Genomic DNA, 22,751 nt, shown 5'->3' with positions numbered 1-22,751 from the left:
CGTCAACTCAATAAATTCAACTTAAATAAAGTAAAAGTTTTACAAATTTCAATCACTATTGAACCCATAAATACTATATATTTATAGTCAATGTCCAAACAAGAGGAGCAAGGCTACCCTTAAATAATATAGGTATAAAATGTAAGAAATTACAGTACCGTACATATCACTGGAAAACACTAGTGAATATTCTTCCTTTGATTTGGCTTTCATCGGTGTTCTTGCACTAACTTATAATTCCTCAAGATTTCAAAGGACTTAAAGCCAATTGTTCCATTTTTTCCTGCTTCTTTGTGCACCACCTGTTACTGCCTATATCTTGTGTTGGCAGTACCCCATGGGTCCACAAAGCAAAGCTTATGCTCTCTCACTATTTGAACCATTCTTAGTTGAAGTTTCTAATTTAATGCTATGGTTTCAATAAATATATTTAGCTTAGAATAAATGTATAATTATTGATGAATAGCAGAAGAAGCTTTAAGCATGCAGCTAAGTAGAGTGGAATACAGCTAAAGGCTTTAGCATATGCTACATTTTGTCTTATCCATTCCATTTTTTTATCATAGAGTGTTGTGTTGGGAGAATCCAATGCTTCCCACTGTTAATGCCTTGTGCTTCAAGGTAACACTAACCACCCCATCTTTCATCAAATTAAACTATTTCATCCTATTCCACCAAATAACGCAGAACTTATACTACATATAGAGGATGAATATGAATTGGTTTAATTAGTTGAACAAAATTTCATTAACAATATTTAAATATTAAATTTCATTTGGTGAATGATCAGTAAATATTACTTTTAATTTTTGTGAGATTAATAATATATCTTAATCTTAAACTCGAGTAATATGTTCTAATTCGAACTTTATCTAATCAAATATATATGGATGTTATACCGAATTTTTTCACGTCTGAAAAGGACTATACAATTTTACAAGCATGGTGTGATGAAATATCTGATTGATAGATGAATTGTGATAAAGATCATTCTGTTGAGCCGTTAATTTTAAACGCTGAGATAATGGTAACTGATAAATCATTGATCTGAAGCTTTAATGAACAGTATTATTTTATATGGGAATCAATTCAAATCCATTAGAAAATGGCTTCTCTATTTGTAGAACACAATGCAGTGTTATCCGACCGATCTTGTCCATGTAACTAGATTTTTCGTATCTTCCGAGATTTGTTTTTGACAAGCTTACAACTGTAGTAATTCATGATAATTTCAATTCAGTAATTCATTGATACTATATGAATGATACAATAAGATCGCACGTAACTTCAATGCACATGTCAAACGAAACCCTGGTCAGGGTTATTATTAGAACCATAAGTTGCACAACCCTAAAAGGTGTTCATGATAAATTCCCATCATGGAACCCTACCCATTTCACTGCTAGAGAACTCCAATAAACTTACCTGTTCATAAAGACCCTTTGGTAGAAAGGTAAAAAAGTTGTACTTGGTAGTTGATATGGAATTCCCCTAAAACAACAGATACCACGTTAATGAGAACCACATCCAACTTATCAGAATCAGTTGCAAGCAATAATGAATGAATACAAACACAACTTCATGAATGATGCAAATTCAATCAACAATCCCATTTATACAAAACATAATGTGTACATACAAGAATATGAAATAAGCATCAAGCACTTCTGTTTAAGTGCATTTATCAATGATAAATAAGGTTTTATATGCTACTCATGCATATCGTTAATTGAACTTTCCATATATATATAACTCGACAGACTGATCCATACAGGCATAGAACATTAACACCGCTTGAAACTTGTAAGTGGAGAAATTGCAAAAGGATCAGTGATCAGTCTACGGACATATCAATATCTAGAATCTCATCAAATAGCTATGCAAAACTAATTTTTCAAAACGTCCAATACAATGAATCTCCAACAAGAAAACTCCTATTTCTGGGTAGTTCCCTAAATGGAAAGGCAAATATCTTTGGATAATGAATGAATAAAAATGATGAACCAGAAGAACAAGAAAAATAATGAATGAAAAATATGATGCTATCTAGTTGACCCCGGCGTTACAACTTATATTACCTCACATTAGTTTGACCTATTCCACACTTGTTTATGGCATGTCACACTGAGAAAAGGAGCTCAATTAAGATTGGTATAACTGTAAGTATTTCTCACAACAATAAGAAACTTAAGCTACAATAGATGATGGTCCTGGAATAGGATTAGATGAAGGTCAGAAGAAATTGCTAAAATAATCTGCAGAAGCATAATAAATGATGCAAAATCCACTTACTGGATGTGCACTCTCCCATAGAATACTGGCATAAGCTCAAATTTGTATAGATAAGACATGAACAGGAAAAGAAATGACATCCACAAGGTTAAGGACATAGGGTGTGAGAATTCAATCAATTCAGTCAGTGATCATATAATTTCAAAACTTGATTAACCCGAATTAAATTATAAACAAGACAAAACCAATGGAATTAACTTGTTTAACTGAAAAAACTGAAACAGACTTAAGTCAGTTAGTTCGGCTGGTTTAATTGAATATTATTATATTTAAATTATTGTATATTATGTAATTATATATATAAATAAATGATATCATATATTATGAAAAATTATTATATAAATTAGTTTATTTATATTATATAATTACAATTACAAGGGCGAGATAGTTCAATCTATTTGGTTAATAGATTCAAAAACCAATAACCGACTGAACTATATATATATATTTTTTGATAAAGAAGCGAGACTCGTTAAAAACCCCTTCATAACCAACCATACATTCCAATTACTTCTCTACAAACGAGACTTGAAACAGACAATCATTTATCATTCAGAATGAAACTTGAGCTCTTTGCTTAGAATCGTGTTGCATCTTTCATTTTGAAACAGCTAAGCATCATTATGGAATGTTCTTTGAGCATGCGAAAGACACAAACCAGTCAAACAGAATTTAAGTTCCAGTTTTTAGCAAACACAATGTTCGAACAAAATTCGACTCGACTCACATTTAAGCTTCAGTAAACCAGAAGAAGTAAACTTTCTTGCACAATAACAATAATCAATCCCATGAGATTCTGTTTTGTTCAGGTATTAGTACAGAGAAGGCGGTGTAAAACAACAGATTGTCCAAAACACAGGTGTGATGTTTTCAGGCAATAACTATTAGCATTCTTTTCGACGGCAATTGCGTCTCCATGCCCCGTATCGAGCGGAGTAAGGAAATTATCGAGTTTCTTTGGCTAAACACATGCGGTATACATCTGCAGCTAAGACTGAAGGAGGAAGCATTGCAAATTAATGCTCTTATTATGTTTGACAAGGGGTTTATCTGTATTATGTTGTTCTCTCGAAAGCACCACCGATATGCAACCACTCTGGTGATGTGTCAAGATTGTATTCCCTTGTCGATTGTGAACCAAATGCCATACCAGAGGTATCGAAAAGTTGATGGCCATACTGAAACACCAAAAATATAACGTTACAACAGATAACAAGTCGGGAAATTTCTTCGATGAATTTGGAGATTGCCTAAAATTACTTCATTGAAGAAAGATTATTGAGGAGGTAGATTCATAGTAAGGGAGTAAATCAACAACACAGTGTTTAATGACAAGTTATTTACAAACAAACACGAAACAAAAGATTGTTCATGCGAGCTCAGTTCGTTGACAGCTCTAGGATCAATCCTTAAGAACGAAATCATGTAATCTGTTAAGAATTTCAGGAAAGACGTGTTCTTCCATTCTTTTTTGGGCTACCGACTACAAATAGAAGGTTATCCCTCGTCTATACAAGAATCTAAGACAAACATAGTACAAGTATAATACAACCATGAGCATCTAAGATTAGATGAATGAAAACACAACCAAGAAAACATGTGTGCCTATGCTAGGATAGTGATAAATTTTTTGCCTCGAATTAATTAAATAAAATGGTTCAACGACAGAATAAATACTTACATCTTTAGGAGGAAATACATCAATGGCATGGTCCATTCTCGAATTGACTGCTTCAAGCTTCATTGACAGGAACTGCAACACCAGAAAATTTCCAGAAATGCAAATTTGAGATAAGTGGCGGATGAAAATTGCAAAATAAATAGTGTTACATGAGCAGAAGGATCCACACCTCGACCTGGTGCTGTAGTGATTGAATGTAATTAATTATCTCATCAAGGACAAGCGCTTTGCCAATAACCTGAGTCCAAAAAAATAACTCAGCAAGCAGCTTAAAAATATGCCGGTTTCCAGGAAAGCTAAAAATAAATCACAACATGGTTTTGGTATCACAAGCAACAGAAAGTCACCGTAAATGGCATGGGATGAGTAATCAATTACTGATAAGCAGAGACAAGTCATAGAACACCAAGACTAGATTTTCTTATACATAAATATCGAACAAAATACCATATAATTTGCAGACAAGGAACCGTTTACAAATTCCATGGTATATGGTATACCTTGTTGCAACCAGGGACCAAATCCTGAAGAATTTTCATTCGTTCGCTGATCTTTTCTCTCCTTGCCTGCCCCAAAAAGAGATTCATATCAAAGACACATACTCGGATTCTACGAATTTCAACCGAATGACAAAGCTAAACAACGACTGTAAACGTTGTTTAGGCATAAGCAAATTACCCTTTCTGCTAGACTGTGACTATCGGTGGCTTGACCCCTTCTCGCTCGAACATGAATGTAATCTTGTTTAGGCGGCTCCGGTGGCGATTGTGCTTTTTGTTCCACAGGCTTGCCTGAACTGGGTTCTGCCTCGGCTTTAGAATCCTGATTCTCATCTATACCTACTGATGTTTTAAGTCTCTTCCCATCACCATCGTTCTGCCCAAATTATTAACAAAATTTGTCAAATTAAATCCATAAACTTTCCCTAAGCAAGAGCAAATCACAAAATGCCAACTACAGAAACAAGCTAAATGTCAGTCAAAATAAGTACGATTCGGATCACGAAAACCCAATTGATTTCAAAGAGAAAACAAGCGAAAAATGAAAAAAGAATACCACGCCATTGCCAACTACGAGTGGAAACAACAAACCTTAGCTGCCTCGTCTTCCCCATCACGCCTTCTCCTCACACTACCGCCCAAACTAACTGGCTCATTACCCGAAACCTCCCGATTCGGATCCACAATCTGAGCTGAACCGGATCCAAACTGACCCTTCCTTATCCCAGATTCACCAACTGGATACTGCCAGATCTCCGTCAGATTGTACCTCCCATCTCTCATCATAGCAGGTGGATCCATCGCCATAAAAGAAAAAGAAAAAACCCAAGCTCAAACTTCACATAAAAAAAACCCAGTAAAAGGAAAATATATATAAATATTGTTGATTGTTAAGAAGGCCAGTATGGGGGTATTCTGGGTTCACTTTTCTTATAATGAAGGGAAACAGACAGCGAAAAAGGATGGATTTTTATTGTTTGTTTTTTGTGAGTGAGAGTGTTGCTCCCCTTAGACAGTGGAAATTGTTTGTTGGTTCAGAATTTTGTGTTCAGCTCTCCTTCGACCGAATCCCCTCACTTTCTAGTTTCTTCCCTCATTTTATTAGAGGGGGAGACCTCGGGAATTGCGAACTATCAATTCCAGTGAGGTTTTGTCTCCATTTCTTTTTCTTCTTGCTTCATAAACCCCTCCTCTTTCTCACGTGCAACTCGACCTCAGTTGCTTACTGTCGATCAACGGCTTTGATTTATATCAACGGTTCAAAAGAGTCCTACAAATAAAGCGGTGGGAATTGGATTGATAGGAGTGTAAAAGGAATAAAGGAAGGTTCTCACAGATAAAACATATAAAGAGCGGAAGTTATTGTAAATTTTTTGAAGTCTTATAATTCGAGCACTATGAAGAAATGTATAAATATTTAATGGGACAGTTTTTAAATAAATATTATATTGTATTAATTTAAATAAATTTTGGTAAAAAATTTAAAAAAAAATTTTTTTTAGATAAAATTGATTAAAATATCATCTTAATTACTATTTATATAGTATGTGAGTCTAGTGTTAATTTAATATTTTAATATAATAAACATTATTTATATATGAAAATTTAAAAGGATAGACTATATAAGTAAATATAAGTTTATGTTTTAACATTTGAAATTTTAAAAGTAAATAAATTAGCTGACCCTTATTCTCATATGTAATGGGAGTAAGGGGGAGGTGGGATAGTAGGAAGCCCCCAACACCAGATTGAGAGCAGCTTCCGTAGGAGACCTCCGAATTATGAAATGACCTCTGTGAGACTCGACCCCACAACTCCAAAATAACCTAATGATTATTAATATTATTATTTTATAATAAATCATTCAGTTAATCGTTAACGGTTGTTATTGTAATAAAATATAATGTGATATGTTAGAACGATTGAGTTGACACCGTTGGACCATATTAGCATCCTTTGATTAGTTGTTTAACTCTCATTTAAGAAAAATATAAATTTAAACCCATCAGTGACATAAATGATTAAAGAAAATATTATTCTCTATAATAGCACATATTTAAATAGTTGTGTTTGCAAGTATATATTTTTATCATTGATTAAAAAAATTATAAATAAACATTATATTGTAATTCGCCTTAAACTATTTAAAAGAAAAAATATATAAATCTCAATTGTAATTTTTCTCTACTCTTCATCAAAATATTTCTTCTATGGGTAATTTTTTTATCCTTGGATGGTCCTAGGTTAATGAACCCGGAATTAGTAATTACACGTTTCCCATAAGGATAAGGTGCGTGTAAGAGGATATACTATGGATCCAAGGGGGGGAAAAAGCAAAGTGCGACTGTCGCTTGTACCCAACTTATTGTCATTTTGATGTTTAATTTAGTTAGGCCGACTACAAAAGTAACTTGGTTCCGGTGCTTAAATTAGCAAGTGTTTGATTCCATCACGTTTGGGGGGATACATATAGGGATGGAGCTCCCCGTCAAATTTATATATTTGATATAATTTTAGTTTAATAATATTTTAGTTCATATAAATATTTAAATTTAAAAAATGATAAATAATGTAAGATAATATTTGTACAATTTTTAGTGTTCTCAAATTTTTAGTCTAATTAATATAAGTCATTGTAAGTTTAAATATTAGACAAATTAGAAGTTATCTTTTGAGTTTTGAGTGAATATAAGATAATATTTGTACAATTTTTAGTCTAATTATAATATAAGTCATTGTAAGTTTAAATATTAGACAAATTAGAAGTTATCTTTTGAGTTTTGAGTGAATATAAAATAATATTTGTACAAAAAACTTTCAACTATTTGACAATGAACGCTCGTACCCCTACATACGTGCTTGAACTCGGGACCTCAAGGATAACAACAATCCCTTAATCACTAAGGTCGGTTGGTTCATGTTGAATTTCGAGTTTAAATACCTAATAAGTCTTTATATTTTTCTTAAATAATCTAATATTTTGATCATACCAATATTTAATTATGACTCTGTCTCTAATCGTTGCCCTCCTTATTGGATCTCCTTTTGTGGAAATCTTCAGGTGCAAATTACATAACTTATGCCTATTGTCACTTCATTAGGTAGATAATAATACAAAAGTTACACCAAAGTTTAAATTCGAAATTGTTGAGGAAACAAACAGTGTTATGACGATTTTTATGATTTATTCTTTTTTTTTGTTTGAGTGATCAGTTGTAATTGATGATTAAACGAATTAAAAAAAATGATAAATATATATTTTAAAGAGAAAGAAATAGTAAGATAGTTTTAGAGAGAGAATCTCTTTCTTTAATCTTATATGATGATTTACATACAGTGGCATTGATGTTAGATCTAGAATGATGATAACTATTTTTATGTTCCATTCTAGATTGTGAGGTGCAAACACTTGTAGAAGTAAAATGGTTTGATTTGGTGAAGATGATGAATCAAGACTTCGAGAAGCCTAAACTCAAGTGAAATAATTATAAATTAAAACATTCAACGACAAGATTCATGTTGTTGACAATTAAAAACCTGGTTGCAAAATACGTGTTGCGAAAAGTCAAGTTCTTGTTGTGCCTGTGCCTCCTCCAATATCTCATCGCTCATCATCGTCTCCAATTCATGCTCATTTGAGCTTGTGGGAGTTGACTTTGTTTCCTCTTATTCTCTCACGGCATGCACTTGGTACTTTCATGGTCAATTATATATACTATATTATAACCACTGAAACTGGGTCTTGTTCGTACATGGAGCTCTTTACAAAGGCAAAGGTCCTGAAACTGAGGAGCCACCTTGGGAAATACCTCGTGGCCGAAGATGATCAAGAAACGGTTCGTCAAAGCAGAAATGGCTCGGGGAAAGCAGCTAGATGGTTCGTCGAGCTTGTCCAAGATAAACCATTCGTTATCCACCTCAAAAGCTGCCATGGAAAGTACCTCTCAGCCTCTGATATACCCTCTCTTTTAGGCTCGACTGGTAAAATGGTGCTGCAAACGGTGCCTGATAAGACGGATTGGAAACTCCAGTGGAAGCCTATAAGAGAAGGATTGAAAATCAAGCTGAAGACCTGGTGCGGGAGATTGTTACGTGCAAACGGGGGAATGCCGCCATGGCGGAACTCCGTCACTCATGACGAACCTCCAAGTGGAGCTATGAAGAAATGGGTATTATGGGATGTGGAGGTGGGAGAGTATTCCGAGTATTTGAGCTTTTTTTCAGTGTTTATGGAGTATTTGTCGTCAGTTTCGAGCTTTTCGTCGGTCTCTGATGAAGTTTTGGAGGCTTCGAGCGATGATAGTTTACTATCAAGCCCTCTGTTACCAGTTTCAGCCGTGTCATAGTTGAAGTCCCCAAGGTTTACAGTGGTTCCAACAGGGTCGCCCAAATTGTCTGCCGAATGGGTACTACGGTTTAACACCTTTTTCTCCTTAATTAGATAACTCGGATAACAAAAAAAAACAGGGTTGCCCTTAAAATATTTTGCATTTTCTTTCAGCAGGTAAACTCTAACAAGCATGGGACAGGAATGGATTTGTTCCTTGATGTCAAAGTCGTGCATCTCCGTAGCCACCATGACAAGTATCTCTTTGCCAAGGAAGACGAAGAATCCGTTTCTCAAATCCAAAACGGATCCTCCCAAAATACTCAGTGGACCGTCGAGTTCGTGCCTGGAACACACATCATCCGCCTAAAAAGCTCCTACAACAAGTACCTTACTGCCTCAAACCAACCATTTTTACTAGGCGTGACGGGTAGAAAAGTGATCCAGACACCTACTAGGAATCCCGACTCAACTGTCGAGTGGGAACCCAATAGAGAAGGGTCTCGCGTAAAGCTCAAGACTCGTTGCGGTAACTTTTTGCGAGCAAGCAGAGGGTTACCACCATGGAAGAACTCAGTAACGCACCACGTTCCTCATAGGAAAGGAACTCAAGATTGTGTATTGTGGCATGTGGATATTGTGAAGAGTCAATTTGAAACTCCATGGAGTGGTCATTGGCCCTCATTTCCACCAGCTATTCCTCGTGCAGATTCATTTAACTTTCAATCTACTTCACCTTCTTCGGTTTCAACCAATTCTGCACACTTTTCGAGCGAAGAGGTATGGTTTCTTGAAATCTTCTTATTTCTCTTATTAGATTCTTATGTTCTCATCTTTGTTATGTTTGCAGTCGATTGATTGTTATTTGGACTCACCACCAAAATCCAAAGGTAGGACTATTTGCTACCATGTAGCAGATGATAGCGGCGAGTTTGACGACAAGGCATTGAAAGGTTACTGTTTTAGTTTTAGGGGTGACACCGTAGATGAACTAACTCAGAAATTGAAACAAGAGGCGGGGCCCAAAGATGCCGTGGTGTGTGGTCGGAGTCCGTTGAACGGGAAGCTTTTCCTCGACGTTTGCAGCTTCCTCCCAACAATATGGATATTCATGTTGTTTTAGTTCCATTACCACACGAGACTTTGAGGTTGCTCTAGTTTTTCTGTTTAAATGTATGGCCGCAAGAACAGAAATGTTAAACCTAAAAGAATATCAGTACTTAAGGGTGCAACGAAAATTTTAAATGGGGTGCCCTGGATTTGTACCATATCAACATCAATGATCAACCTACGGTCAAACAATGTTTTCCATGCAAAGCAAAAAACAAAAAAAAAACATTTTCATCGCCCTAGTGACACCGAGCAGAGCTGTTACGAGGCCACACCAATATCAGCCGAGACAGAACTACCACCATGGACTGCTGACCTGTGATTGTTGTAAGCATGGCCACCTCCCCTGCCAACTCTTCCCCTGTTGCTATAGTAGTTCCTAGGAAAATATTTGCCGGATTGATCATAATACTGGCTACGGTCGTTCTGATGGTAAGCGCCACCTCCCCTTCCACTGCCTCGAGCTCCACGACCATTGGAATAACCCCTACGGTCACCCCCATTACTCCTACCACCTCTTTGGTTCTGATACGTTCTTCGAGGGACATACTGTTGATCAGTGGGTTCAATATCTCTCAGATTATGCTTCACACCTTCCTGTGGTTTGTCATTTTCCTGTTGAACCATAACATCCTCTGTACCATTTTCTATCTCTGGTTCATTCTGCAGGGCAAATATAGCTTTACGGCTAACTGAAGGCACCTTGTGAAGTTCATCTGCAGCACTAAGTTGACTAGTCTCAAATTCTTGAACATTTGATGCATCTTCTTCCTACATCAAATAAAAAAAGTAATGTCAAAAAAAATAATAACGATTGGAATATACAATTAACAGGGGAAAAAGATCCAAATGAAGTTTAAATGTGTAGATTAACGCCGGAAAAAAGTACATGTATCCTACCAGAAACATCATGTTCTGATTTCTGAATCCAAAGTGAAAACAAAGAAACATCTCAATTAAGTGCAACTCCTAATTATCAATCAATTCCTAACTCACCATCACAGTAACCTATAAGCATCAATACATTGCCCAACAAAGGTACTACACCACGACAGAGAGAAGGTAACAGCAGAAGATTTACAATTTATCTAATCTAACAGTTGTCCCAGCGGCTGCCATTTGAGGGGTTGTCAGTAATGGTGGGTAATCAGATTATGGAGAGAGCGCCACCATGAAAATGGCGGCGGCGGCGGGATAAATGACTCGCTGGAGAAGAGAGGGTTTAGGGATGTGGGTTTTTTTGTTTATTTATTCTAGTTGAGTTAGAGGCTAAAATTTGAGTGGGAAACTACTAGCGGCCGAGTTATCTATTCCATCAATAAGCTTAATTTGAATTGCTACGATTCAACTCTAACCAAAATATCACAAAATTTAATAATTATAAAATTATGTATTAATTTTAAATTATATTTTTGGTATATCATTAGACATAATTAAATTGTAGATTAATTAAAAGATAATATAATTTTGAAAGATATAAAATGAAATTCATTTTGAATGTATTCTATATTAAGTGATAAGTCTTTATTTACTTATTGTTTTTATTTAAAAATCTTATAATATAGTTTTGGTTTTTATTACTAAATTATTAAAAATTAAATCATGAAAATATTAATTTTTAGCTGATTAAATATTATAAATAGATACTTTAATAATAAAATTATTATTTTCATTTAAATTTAATTATAATTTTTTTTAAAATGTTTAAAATTTCAAAATAATAAAACAAAACTATTCGAATATCATATACAAATAATTTATATAAAATATTTTTTAAATATTCTAACATGATTATGTGATAATATATATTCAACTTTTAATTTAGATAAAATTTATGCATACCTTTCGGATAATACTGTTTGAATCAAGGTTATTGGTAAGGTTCAAAATTCTTTAAACAAAATAAATATAAGACGTAATACATCATTAAGTTTCTTAGGAATGCTTCCGTTGATATACGTAGCGGCATAATGGTTCTTTGAGGCTAACCAGAATGTATTATCACAGAGTTAAGGAGGAGAACAGAGTGACCTAATGGCATATGTAAATCCACTCCCACAGTAAACTCTGACCGTACCATCTTTGTGAACGACTTCATCGCCTAAACTAACTGTTCGAGGGCTGCTCTCATCACTTGTACTCCCAAGACCAAGCTGCCCGTGTTCACCCCAACCCCATGTCTTAATGGCTCCTTCCTCTGCCAAATTCGAAAGAGAATTCAGTAAACATATGATGATTAGGCACACGACAGTGAAAGATCAATGTGACTTTGCCTGTTACAACAGCAGAGTGCTCAGCTCCAGCTGCAATTTCAACAACTTTCACCCCGTCAAGACCTGGGACTCTCTCCAAACAGCTGCTTCTCCTATATTAGCCGAAACATGAATGACTACTTTAGGATTGATGTATATATAGATATAATGTTTTTGCTTCCCTTTTGGTACAATTCCCTTCCAATTCTGATAGTTAACAAACCAAACATCTCTAATGTGAGTGTGTGTATAAGCATCAATCCTTATTCTTCTATTGCACTATAGTCATCGAAGTTCTTGTCTTAGTTTTCCGAAAGGATTACCTGATAAATGCTTTGCGAGGGTTGTATCTCAGGATGCTTAGCTTTCCATGATGGTCACCACCAAGCATAAAAACTTCTCCATTATCTGTTCAAATCAAAAATGAAGACATAAACATGTGGTTTACTGTATCTTGCCAGGAGAATTCTAGGGAGAAGATAATATTGGGTTAATGGCAAATAGACCAAGTAAAAATGCAAACAAACTCCAAGTATATGATGGAATAACACGTGTGCATGTGTACCAGATAAAACCAGAGCATGATTCCAACCAAGTGCAACTTCAGAAAACTTTGATGATGAAGGTAAATGTTGAGGACAGATAAAATCAGATGAGGCACTGAACCCTCTTCCCCAGGTGTACAATTCTCCATCAGCTGGTGTAACAGATACGAAACAACAATGATAAGAAGAATTACTTGGTGGATAAATTAAACTAGCAGCTTGTGAATGAAGCTAAATTTTCTTTATTCACCGCTCATGGGGTTTGGCATGCCTAGTAACAGGGTAGTATTTATGATCCAGAATGATTTATGCTACAAATATTCAGCTAATTTGGATGTAATCACCAGATAATGCTGCACTGTGGTCTCCATTTGCAGCGATGGTAATGATTTCAAGAGCATCAAATCCACGGGTAATCTCTGGAGTATTGACTGACTTGATTCTATCTATTGAAATAGCCAATTGACCACGCTTTGCAGATCCAAATCCATAAATTAGATTTCCTGAACTATCTGCAGACACGAAACTTGGCTATTGGAGATTAAAGAAAATAAGAAGACTAAGCTGAAGCTTCATAGGCTACTGTCTTCTTTCATACTCACCAAGCACCCAGGATAGAAAAAACTATACTTTTACTCATGTGATCCCTGTTAAATGTGTAGATCACAATTCCAATTCATCCCAATGATCACAGGAAAGTATCCAACAGAGCTTCATTATAATCATCATTTGCAAAAATGTTGAGCTCAAAGCATTCAATCATCATTTGCAAAAAAAAAAAAAAAGAGTTACGAAAAAACACAGCTCCATTGTTCATCTTTTGGCACTTAGTCCTACTGTGGAGTGTTCAGCAGATTAAGTGAACGTACATAAGACAGACTCCAAAACACATGCACAAAAGATCGAGACAAACATAAATCTTATATGGAGCTTTTGAAAACTACTAACAGTGCAACTAAATTGTCGTCATATTTACCTTTCGATAGAACAAGTGAATGGCGCATGCCACAAGCAATCTGTTCAACATTCTTATTAACAAAAAATGATACTTTAACAGGAGAGCAATGTGACTTGTAATCACCATGGCCGAGCTGGCCAATGAACCATCCCCACAAGTAAAAACACACCCTTCATCTGAAAACCAATTAGAAAACTAGTTCAGTACTCAACTACATAAATGTTGCCATATGAAACACAACCTCCAATATTCTTAGTCAGAATCTGTTGTATGAAGTTAATTGAGGAACTTTATAATTAACTGTTCAAATTAAAATGGAAATTAAAACGAATTATATATTTTGTGTGTAACACAAACCTGAAACAAACCCAGAGTGGCTCCATCCAGCTGAAACTTGAGTAATGAAGTAACTCTCCAAAGACATTACAGGCTTTGGAGTTAACAAACTATTAACAATGTCTCCATGGCCTAACTGACCAGAGTTATTCCTTCCCCACGTTAGCACTTTCCCTCCTACAGGGTTTATTAAACAAAGTTGTGTGTCAAACCACATAATTGATTCCCTGAGAATTCGACTGAGGAAAAAAAAGGAAAGCGAAGGAGAAGGTTGTAAGAAGGGTACCAGAGGTCAAGGCAACAACATGAGCGCCGCCGCAAGCGAGCATAGAGACGGACCCGGCGGAAGAAAGAGAAGGGAGGTTGAGGAGTTGTGGGAGGTGCTCGTCTTGGAGCCTGACGGTGCCCAGCTGACCATCCGTGCCAGCTCCCCAGCTCCACAGTTGCTGTTGTTGTTCTTCTTCTTCTCTCTATGATTTTCATTATCTTGTTGTTTTGTTCGATTTGTTTGCTCTTCTGATTAACTTCCATCGCCGTCTCCACGGTCAGAGAGCCACGGTTGCCTCCGCTGCGGATCCTCTATTCATCCACCCGATTGAGACTACGTCGTTTCGCGGCATATTCTTTTACTCAGCAGTGTTTGGGCCTTCCAGAAACTTTGAACCAAAAAAAAAAATGAGATACGAGTAAATACTTTTTAGCATTAAAATTTTTTTATAATAAAACAACCATTAACAATTTTCGTTCAATACAATCAATATCTCAATTGAAACTCTAAACATGTTCATATAAATTTATACGAGTACGGAGAAGAAGGAAGTGAAGAGTCCTCCTCTCAGTTACGACTGACATATATTTAAAGCGATAATAGTCGATGGTTTAGATATTATGATTATTTATAGGTTAACTAGATATATTCGATTGTCAAATTTGAATTTTACCCTAGTAGATGATACGAGTATGTTAGAAATCTTGTCTAAAGAGCTTGTTCATTTTGTGATTGACTCGAAGGCTTATGTATGGAGGATACTGAATCCTGGAAAACTCCAGTGAACAGAAGGTCTTAAGGGGTTGAGAACCGGTTGTTTTCGGAGTTCTTCGAGGGTATAACAGTAATTTTAGTCTACTGCTTATGCTTAGAATTGTATGATATATAAATTTTATTGGTTAATTGTATATACATGATTTTCTTGGGAAACTAGTGAGTTGGTGATAAGTTTACCAGCATTGTTATTTGACTGCAGGAATAAGGTTCCCGTACCCTTAATTATACTATACCCGAGGAGATTTTCAACTTTCCTTGCTGGGAAAAACCAGTCTGCGTCTAGGTTTCTGAACATGATTTTCAAGAACAAGGTTGGTCGGGTGGAGGAATTTCAATGGCTGTTGTGGCTGTTCCTTTACCGGGAAAGGAGCATGGAGTGGGCCATATAGCTTCTATTCTCGGTATGCGCTTCTGGTCCCAATTTCTTCGGTGTCCTGTGGGACGGACTTCTGGTAAACTTGCTCGTGAACCTTCGTCCCAAGTATGCCATTGTTAACGGAATCATTCTCTTTTTTATGTCCACTTTCATGTGGAGTATCCTCCGGAACATTATGAAGTCTTTGAGGTCATCAAACTAATGTTAAAAAATTAAAGAAAATAACATATATAAACCAATTTCTTCGGTGTCCTGTGGGACGGACTTCTGGTAAACTTGCTCGTGAACCTTCGTCCCAAGTATGCCATTGTACGGAATCATTCTCTTTTTTATGTCCACTTTCATGTGAGTATCCTCCGGAACATTATGAAGTCTTTGAGGTCATCAAATAATGTTAAAAAATTAAAGAAAATAACATATATAAAACTAATATTTAAAAAGAAAGATGATTACTGAACCATTAAATAATTTCAACAACGTATTTACAAAATGGGTTAATTAGAAAAGCAGGGGAGCTGCTAGAACTTCCCCCTGCCTGCAAAATTTCACATGATCCTACCGCAAAGCCAATGAGATCAGAGAGCAGATTCTGATGATCCCAACAGTCTTCTGCTGCACCGAATGCTCGGGAAATTGGAATGATGCATATTCCACCAATCAAATCATCCTGAAAATTTTCCCATTTCTTTTAATCACCGATTCTGTACATTTCTTGGTAACCAAAGATTTTCCCTCTCATCTCTTCAACTTGAATCACCAAGATTCTCTTTTTTTAATCGATAAACAAGTTCACGGTGACTTGTTTATATTAGTTATTATGTTATTAATAGATAATATAAAAATAAATTCTAAATTAATTTTTTATTTAGGTGTCAAATTTTTTTTAGTCTGTCAAAGTATTAATGTTACAAACGTTATCATTTTAAGTGTCCGACGGTGATGTTTGTTAAAAAATCATATTAAATGACATTTGTCGTATTATGGAATTTTAAAAAATTATTTATAAAAAGTTTAAAATTATTTAATTATATTTAGAAAATATTTTGTTAAATTACTCCCCTTCCTCTCCCTCTTGTTCAAATAGGAGAACAATACCAATGCGACTTGAAAAGCTATTGAATTCTTGAAGTTGTATGTAACGGAGACATATAATGAAAAAAAAATATATCTAAACATTATTTTTATATTAAAAGTTATTATTAACGGGATTAATATACTTTAATCCTAATAATATATGCTGGAAAAATACTGAATCTGTCAACGTCCCCCGGGCCCCAACCAACAGCAGTGATGTAGAAGTCATCACCCGTTCATGAAAGCTAAGGAAGAAGATGATCCATACCTTGACTTTCATTGCCCATTATTCTTATTTTTCAAACTTTTCCATTGTTTAGGATTTCAACCCCAAGATGTCACGCTTCATGAAGTTGTTGATGCAATTCCTGGGTTTTTTTTGCACAAAAAAGATATAGACTATCATTTTTTCACAATTTTTCTTCTTTCTCTGCTGGTGCGTTCTTCAAAGTTCAAAACTTTTCGAGACTTTGGTTATCCTAAACTCTAGAACTCGAATCTCTAATCGAGTAATAGCATACCAACATAGTTCGGATCGAATGATAAAAAAATTGTCATATTTTAAGGTTATCTATATGAACTCTATATACTATATGCAGAGTAAGCAAAGAAGACATCGCTGATTTGAAAGCACCGTAATAAAAGTGCAAAAGCATCGAAGTGCTAACAAATTAAGTAAAGTGTTATTTAACTTAGTAAAGTGATGACCAAAATGACTGATCTTCCACCGGCAATTCAAAATTACATGAATTGGCAGGCATCATAGTAACATTCGAGTTCGAATTTGGGAAGAACATAGGTGGATGCAGGTGCACACGGTCTTTGCTTAGATTCTCATCATCTCGGGAATATCGGACTGATCCGGTTCATAAACATTCAACGAACCGACCGGATTGATCAACGAGAATGATTCCCATCGGTGGACGAGGGCTATACGAGTCGATAACATCACTTTAGCCGAACATGCTTCTTCCGACGGTGGCACATTAGACACAGGAGGTGTTTGGGTGAATTTATTGCATCGAGTGATCCAAATTTTCCATCCCTTTCTCTCGAATCACACCTTCTCTTTCAGTGCAATTACCTATTGGGAATGAAAGTAGAACAATCAGTTCATCCATGGAACACAAAATTTTATGCTATGAGAGAATTTATAAAATTTTATGCTATGAGAGAATTTATAAAATTTTAAAGAAGAAAAAAAATTAAATTATATAAAAATTTAAAATTTTCGGTCGACAACTCAGTCGATCTATCTCTGAGTTAAGCTGAATAGTACATGAAATAGAAAAATGTTGTGTTAATCTAACCTCATTCTCAAACATCCTTCTCCTTCAGGAGATTCTGATAGTCACCTTGAGCTTCTCGTAGCTAGCTTTCATGGAATCGTAGTCTTTTTGCAGCCGCTTGTTCTTAAACCGAGCACGACGGTTTTGAAACCAGATTGCAACTTGTCGGGGCTCTAAACCGAGTTCTGTTGCAAGTTGCAACTTCCTGTCTGGTTCGAGTTTGTTTTCAACCTCAAAGCTTCTCTCGGAAACTCAACTTGTGTGGCTGTTAACCGCCTTTTCTTCCCCGGCGGTGATACGATCCATCGAAATCATCATCTCCATTGTCTTCGTCAACCGGTTGGAACATGGCATCTCTGAGTAATTTCAACTCCATTACATCATCATAGCTAATCATTTGCTTAGAAACCAGACAAAACCAGGTGATTCGTCACCATTTCTATGGAAAATTCTCAAGAATGCAAGCCCAGAGGAACCAAACAACACCCATGATTGAAATTTAAACTTATAACAATCAACCAAAAAAATTGAAAGAAAAAGAAAGGGAGAGAGGAACAAGATAATTACCCTGTAGAGCAGAGGAAGAAGAGGGTATCCATAAAGATCCATAACCTGAGAGACAAGAAAGTTGTTCACTTTGAACCAAAACATTCATATCTGAACTAACACTGTTGATCAAGACTTGATGGGAATCAATCACAGTAATGTGAAGTGTGGAACCCATATATCACCAAGAAAGGAAATGCCCAAACTTCAAGCTATGAAACCAGAAATTTTGAAGCTTTTCAAAAGCACAGGGAATCAAAAGTATAAAACTTTGGAGAGAGATTCCCCATCTGAAACTTGGAGTAGAAGGGCCTATGGATTTAGATCAAGCTTCAGTTGTCTGGTTTGTTTTTTTCTCCTTGTGATTGGACGAGTTGAAGTGGAATTACTATATTGTCCCTACAATTTTCATTTAAGGTATTTGATATCTTATAATATGAATCATGTTTAACAATATAAAATGTTTATCCAATTTATCTCTTTGATTTCAGTGTGGAATTGTATTTAATTATCTTTAGAAGATTTTTCGAATAATAATCATCTTTTGGTTCTCTTCCAAGATATATTCGAGAAAATGAACAATGTAAAAGGTTTGTTCCCTTTTTAGTCTTGAATTGGTGGTTTATATACTAAGAATATTGATGTCAGGCTTGAGGTTAATATGGATATTTATAGGTTGACTTGACATACGAAAAGTTGGCCCCTAACAATAAATTGATATTGATATTTTTCGAGCTTGTTGAAGTTCTTGTCAAAAGTTAATGGATGGACATGGACTTTATCCTACATAAAATTTTTCTGAGAAGACTTCAACACGCGGACAAATTATTATTCGTGGTTGCTGACGAAGAAATATCTTTGAAAGTACGTTGATTTCTTTAGAGGCATAATTGGTGGAAACATATCTCCAGAAGTATGATTATTTCTTCGGAGATATAACAACACGAGGAGTTAATTCAGAAAACTCTTTACGAGTTATTGATCTACCAACAACAAAAGAAAAGATGAGGAGGAGAATAAAACGAAAAGGTTTCTAAAGTCGAACAAGGACATCAATTGAAACAATCTCTCACTTGGATAACCTAAACGATAGGGTTTCTCTCTTGAGTGTTGACTGGAGAAGGAGCAACATTGAATTCGTCCCCGACTCGTCGACTCGAGGGAGCATGAGTGGATAAACCATAGCAATCGCTAGGACAGATTGACGATCTTCATGTTATCAACTCCTAAGGGAGATTAGGCTGCAGAGGAGCATAGCCGTCTCATGTCCCCTGTACTAGTTGTTCTATGTTCTCTAATTTCAAATTGACATTGAGACATAAGATGAGACTAAAGATCTCATGGAGCATTTTTCTGATGTCTCAATATATTGGTTATGGATATTGTGGAGCCTCTTTTCATATGAGAATCAAGAATTGGTACGCATCTGTGCCTGCGGCGTCAACATATGACTTCAAAATAGTTATCCAATATATTTAATATGGTTACATTCTTGTAAGTGGGGCTCAAAAACCAACTTCCTAAGTGCAAATAGTTTAATAACCAAAGTAGGAAAACAACAATAGTTTGATAACCGCAAGTGTAAAAAATGTGATGTACTGAGTTGTAAAAACTTTGACCAAAACAAGACCACAGAGAGCAGATATTTCTTGGGATATTATTTCATTATTTGGTAAACAGGTGCTTCAAGAATTGGGACCTAAAATTAAATAGTTACACCATCTTCTTACAATACAGTGGTTGGAAACCGAACCGAGTTGGACTTGGAAAATTGAACTCGAAAGACAAGTATAGATTGTAGGACAACGAATACCGACCATTTAAATAGATGGGTAGAAAGAAGTTTGTTTAAACCAGAAAAAAAGATCTTTTCAAAAGGACCACAACTTTCTTTGTTTTTATGTGGTTTTCAGTTTCTCGTCTCCAACTTGCTTGTTGGGGAGTTGGTCTGTTCTTCATGCTAAGGGCAGAACGCGGACGATTAGGGCAAGTCGGTTCTGGGGCAATATACATAATTTAAAATTTTCTCTCAATAAAATAAAATGTTTAATGAAGGAAAAAGAAAAGAAATTTCTCAAGGGTAATTTGTAAGAAGAATTAGGAGGAAGAAAACAAGATGAGATGTAGATGACAATGATGCAAGGAAGAGGTAAAAAAACAAAGGCAAAAGGGTCTAATCAGTCATTATCAGCTCTTAGTAAATTGGACAGCCACAAATTGTTTTAAGTATATGTTTCTAGTATTAAAATTAGAGACCAAGTTGATTTGTTTTGGAATTTTCTGCTGATTTTTGTCCTCAGGCCATTCAGTCCACTCGTCGGGCGGCCTCCCTCTCCGCATAAAATTTTGAATCTCATAGAAACGAAGGGCCAATACAGATGTACACGTAGATATGAATATTCAATTGAATTGAATCAAATCGAATAATTATAACTAGTTGTGTTGGACCGAGTGCCATTGTTATTACGTCTTCGCATTCGAATCCGATATAGCATTGAGATCACAAAACATGTACCATAAAATCATCATATTCTGAAACTAACGGAAGATCATGTGCACCGGTATGTTTCATGTCACGGTCGCCTAATGTGAGATACATGGCTCCTTCCGGTTTGGATAAGCTAGTTTTGATATGAGTAGTTGATTATGATCGGTAGGATGTAGAATTTTATGTTGAGTGACGAATTTATAAAATTTTAAAAGATGACGAAAACAGTGAAATTAGAATAGTTTCCTTGAAAGAAAGAAAAAAAATCCATGCCTTACTTTAATGTTTCGGATTGGAAAAATGCTGATCTGGTAAATGTTCACGTTGGTACATATTATTAGTTTCAGATATTGTGATCTGAGTGGTATTGATATCGATGATCTTGTGCTCTATTGGACCCCATAAATCCGTTTATGGACTCAGGCTTGGGGCGAGGAGCTACTCTTCTGGTCTTCTCACAAGCAATGGTCTGCTGCTACATCATCCACGAAAGCCGAATATTGGGCTGTTGAGCGGCGCATCCATAACTTTTCGTGCATTTTCTAAAATTTAAACTTTTGTTAATTAATTATATATTTTATTGATGATGTTCATTTAAAAGAATTTATGTTGTTAACATATGTATGTTCACCCTAAAAATTATTTATTGATCCGTCATAAGGTTGTTACTGAAACTTGTTGGCTCACAATTAGAGATGAATACATTGACCTTCAAAGGGGAGTAATTACACATCCATTAATTTGAAATTTTAATTTAATATGTTAAGAGAAGAGAATAAAATTTAAAAAAATTTAAAAAAAATTACTATTCATCTTAAAAAGTAAAATTAAAATTTTAAATATTATTTTTTTTCAATTTAGATTCATCGTTACTCACCAAAACTTGTTACGGGAATTTGCTGCTTCTACCAAAGCTCGTCAACTATTCTTTGTTGTAATTTGAGTGCAATTTATTTACGTTCTAAATGTATGTTTGCTCACAGTTGGGTTCAATGTTGTGTTCCTTGAGTCGCTTGTGTTAATAGCTTTCTTTTCATCTACGTTACTATCTAAGTTATGGGTAAATTATAAATTTAATTATTCAACTTTTATTATATTTTTGTTTTGGTCATCAATTATTTTTTTAAAAAAATAATCACTCAACTTTTATATTGTTTTTTTGTCACTCTGTTTAATTATTAATGGTATTATGACATGGTATAGATCTTTCAAAAATGTGAAAAAGCCCTAAAACTTCTTTTCAAATTTGTGAAAATATCCCTGAAATCTTTCTTTCTAATTTTTTAACCTATTTTTTTTAGATTCTCTTCTATTTTCCGGTGTTAGAGCATCTACCTTCAAATCCCAACGAGTCCATGGTTTGGTGACCAAAACAAGAAATCGGTCAAAATCGAGTGTGAAGAAATGCAATTTACCCTTAAGTTATTAGAGTTATGAGATTGGCGTGTAGAATTATCCAAATGATCTCTCTACTTTAAATTGTATTTCCTGCTTGATTTCTTTTATGTAATTAATTTCCTTTCGCCATCTTAGTTGATCTTCTAGTTTTTTTTTTTGCTTACTCTCAAAGCTTCTCTTGCATAAATGCTCTTGCTTATCTACAACTCTATAAAGTTGTCCCAAAATGAATGACACAAGAATTACAAATAGTGACAACAAAGCAATACATTATTCAAACTAGGACTAGTTAATTATGTCATTTTCAAACAGTTGTCAACAAAAGATATAATAAATACATTGGAATATGTTAATATAGGTTAATAAATACATGAGAATATGTTAATATGTATATTTGGGATAATATGGGTGATTATAAAGTAATATATATTTAGAATGTTTTTTAGTTTGTTAAGAACATGCAATGACGGATTCAGAAATATTTTTTAGGTTGGGTACATATATATTAACAACACAAAATTTTTGAATGAGATT

General features: G+C 35.1%; 4 protein-coding genes and 2 pseudogenes across 4 annotated transcripts; 2 read left to right on the top strand and 4 right to left on the bottom strand.

Annotated features, from left to right (window-relative positions):
• Positions 1–2,997: 2,997 nt before the first annotated feature.
• On the bottom strand, positions 2,998–5,653 carry LOC120201724 (annotated as a pseudogene).
• A 2,572-nt stretch (positions 5,654–8,225) lies between these two features.
• On the top strand, positions 8,226–8,856 carry LOC120201636. The gene has a single exon (XM_039202208.1). It carries the CDS (start codon positions 8,226–8,228, stop codon positions 8,817–8,819), a length of 594 nt encoding a protein of 197 aa, XP_039058139.1. The 3' UTR covers positions 8,820–8,856.
• Positions 8,857–9,004: 148 nt separating this feature from the next.
• LOC120201622 lies at positions 9,005–9,923 on the top strand. The gene is made up of 2 exons (XM_039202199.1): positions 9,005–9,580; positions 9,651–9,923. Exons 1-2 carry the CDS (start codon positions 9,005–9,007, stop codon positions 9,921–9,923), a joined length of 849 nt encoding a protein of 282 aa, XP_039058130.1.
• A 119-nt stretch (positions 9,924–10,042) lies between these two features.
• LOC120201637 (probable H/ACA ribonucleoprotein complex subunit 1-like protein) lies at positions 10,043–10,769 on the bottom strand. Its single transcript, XM_039202209.1, has 2 exons — positions 10,613–10,769; positions 10,043–10,573 (listed from the first exon to the last, which is right to left on the bottom strand). The coding sequence occupies exon 2, from the start codon at positions 10,535–10,537 to the stop codon at positions 10,172–10,174; it is 366 nt and encodes a 121-aa protein (XP_039058140.1). The 5' UTR covers positions 10,538–10,573; positions 10,613–10,769; the 3' UTR covers positions 10,043–10,171.
• Positions 10,770–11,786: 1,017 nt separating this feature from the next.
• Positions 11,787–14,638, bottom strand: LOC120201723 (annotated as a pseudogene).
• A 2,915-nt stretch (positions 14,639–17,553) lies between these two features.
• Positions 17,554–18,509, bottom strand: LOC120201621 (homeobox-leucine zipper protein ATHB-40-like). Its single transcript, XM_039202197.1, has 4 exons — positions 18,353–18,509; positions 18,043–18,141; positions 17,852–17,994; positions 17,554–17,580 (listed from the first exon to the last, which is right to left on the bottom strand). The coding sequence occupies exons 1-4, from the start codon at positions 18,507–18,509 to the stop codon at positions 17,554–17,556; spliced, it is 426 nt and encodes a 141-aa protein (XP_039058128.1).
• Between the last annotated feature and the right edge of the window lie 4,242 nt (positions 18,510–22,751).

Source organism: Hibiscus syriacus, unplaced genomic scaffold (genome assembly GCF_006381635.1).
Source record: "Hibiscus syriacus cultivar Baekdansim isolate YM2019G1 unplaced genomic scaffold, ASM638163v2 tig00007895_pilon, whole genome shotgun sequence".
NCBI lineage: Eukaryota > Viridiplantae > Streptophyta > Magnoliopsida > Malvales > Malvaceae > Hibiscus > Hibiscus syriacus.
Note: the sequence above shows the minus strand (reverse complement) of the source record. Positions and strands in the feature narration are given on the sequence as shown.

What these genes read in the sequence shown, in the direction of transcription:
- LOC120201637 (XM_039202209.1), bottom strand. Translation starts at nt 10,537, where the DNA reads ATGGTTCAACAGGAAAATGACAAACCACAGGAAGGTGTGAAGCATAAT.
- LOC120201636 (XM_039202208.1), top strand. Translation starts at nt 8,226, where the DNA reads ATGGAGCTCTTTACAAAGGCAAAGGTCCTGAAACTGAGGAGCCACCTT.
- LOC120201622 (XM_039202199.1), top strand. Translation starts at nt 9,005, where the DNA reads ATGGATTTGTTCCTTGATGTCAAAGTCGTGCATCTCCGTAGCCACCAT. An exon ending in CACACTTTTCGAGCGAAGAG is followed by an intron (nt 9,581 to 9,650) that starts GTATGGTTTCTT and finishes TTATGTTTGCAG; the next exon opens with TCGATTGATTGTTATTTGGA.
- LOC120201621 (XM_039202197.1), bottom strand. Translation starts at nt 18,509, where the DNA reads ATGGGTTCCACACTTCACATTACTGTGATTGATTCCCATCAAGTCTTG. An exon ending in TTCTTCCTCTGCTCTACAGG is followed by an intron (nt 18,142 to 18,352) that starts GTAATTATCTTG and finishes GAAATTACTCAG; the next exon opens with AGATGCCATGTTCCAACCGG. An exon ending in GGCGGTTAACAGCCACACAA is followed by an intron (nt 17,995 to 18,042) that starts GTTGAGTTTCCG and finishes AACTCGAACCAG; the next exon opens with ACAGGAAGTTGCAACTTGCA.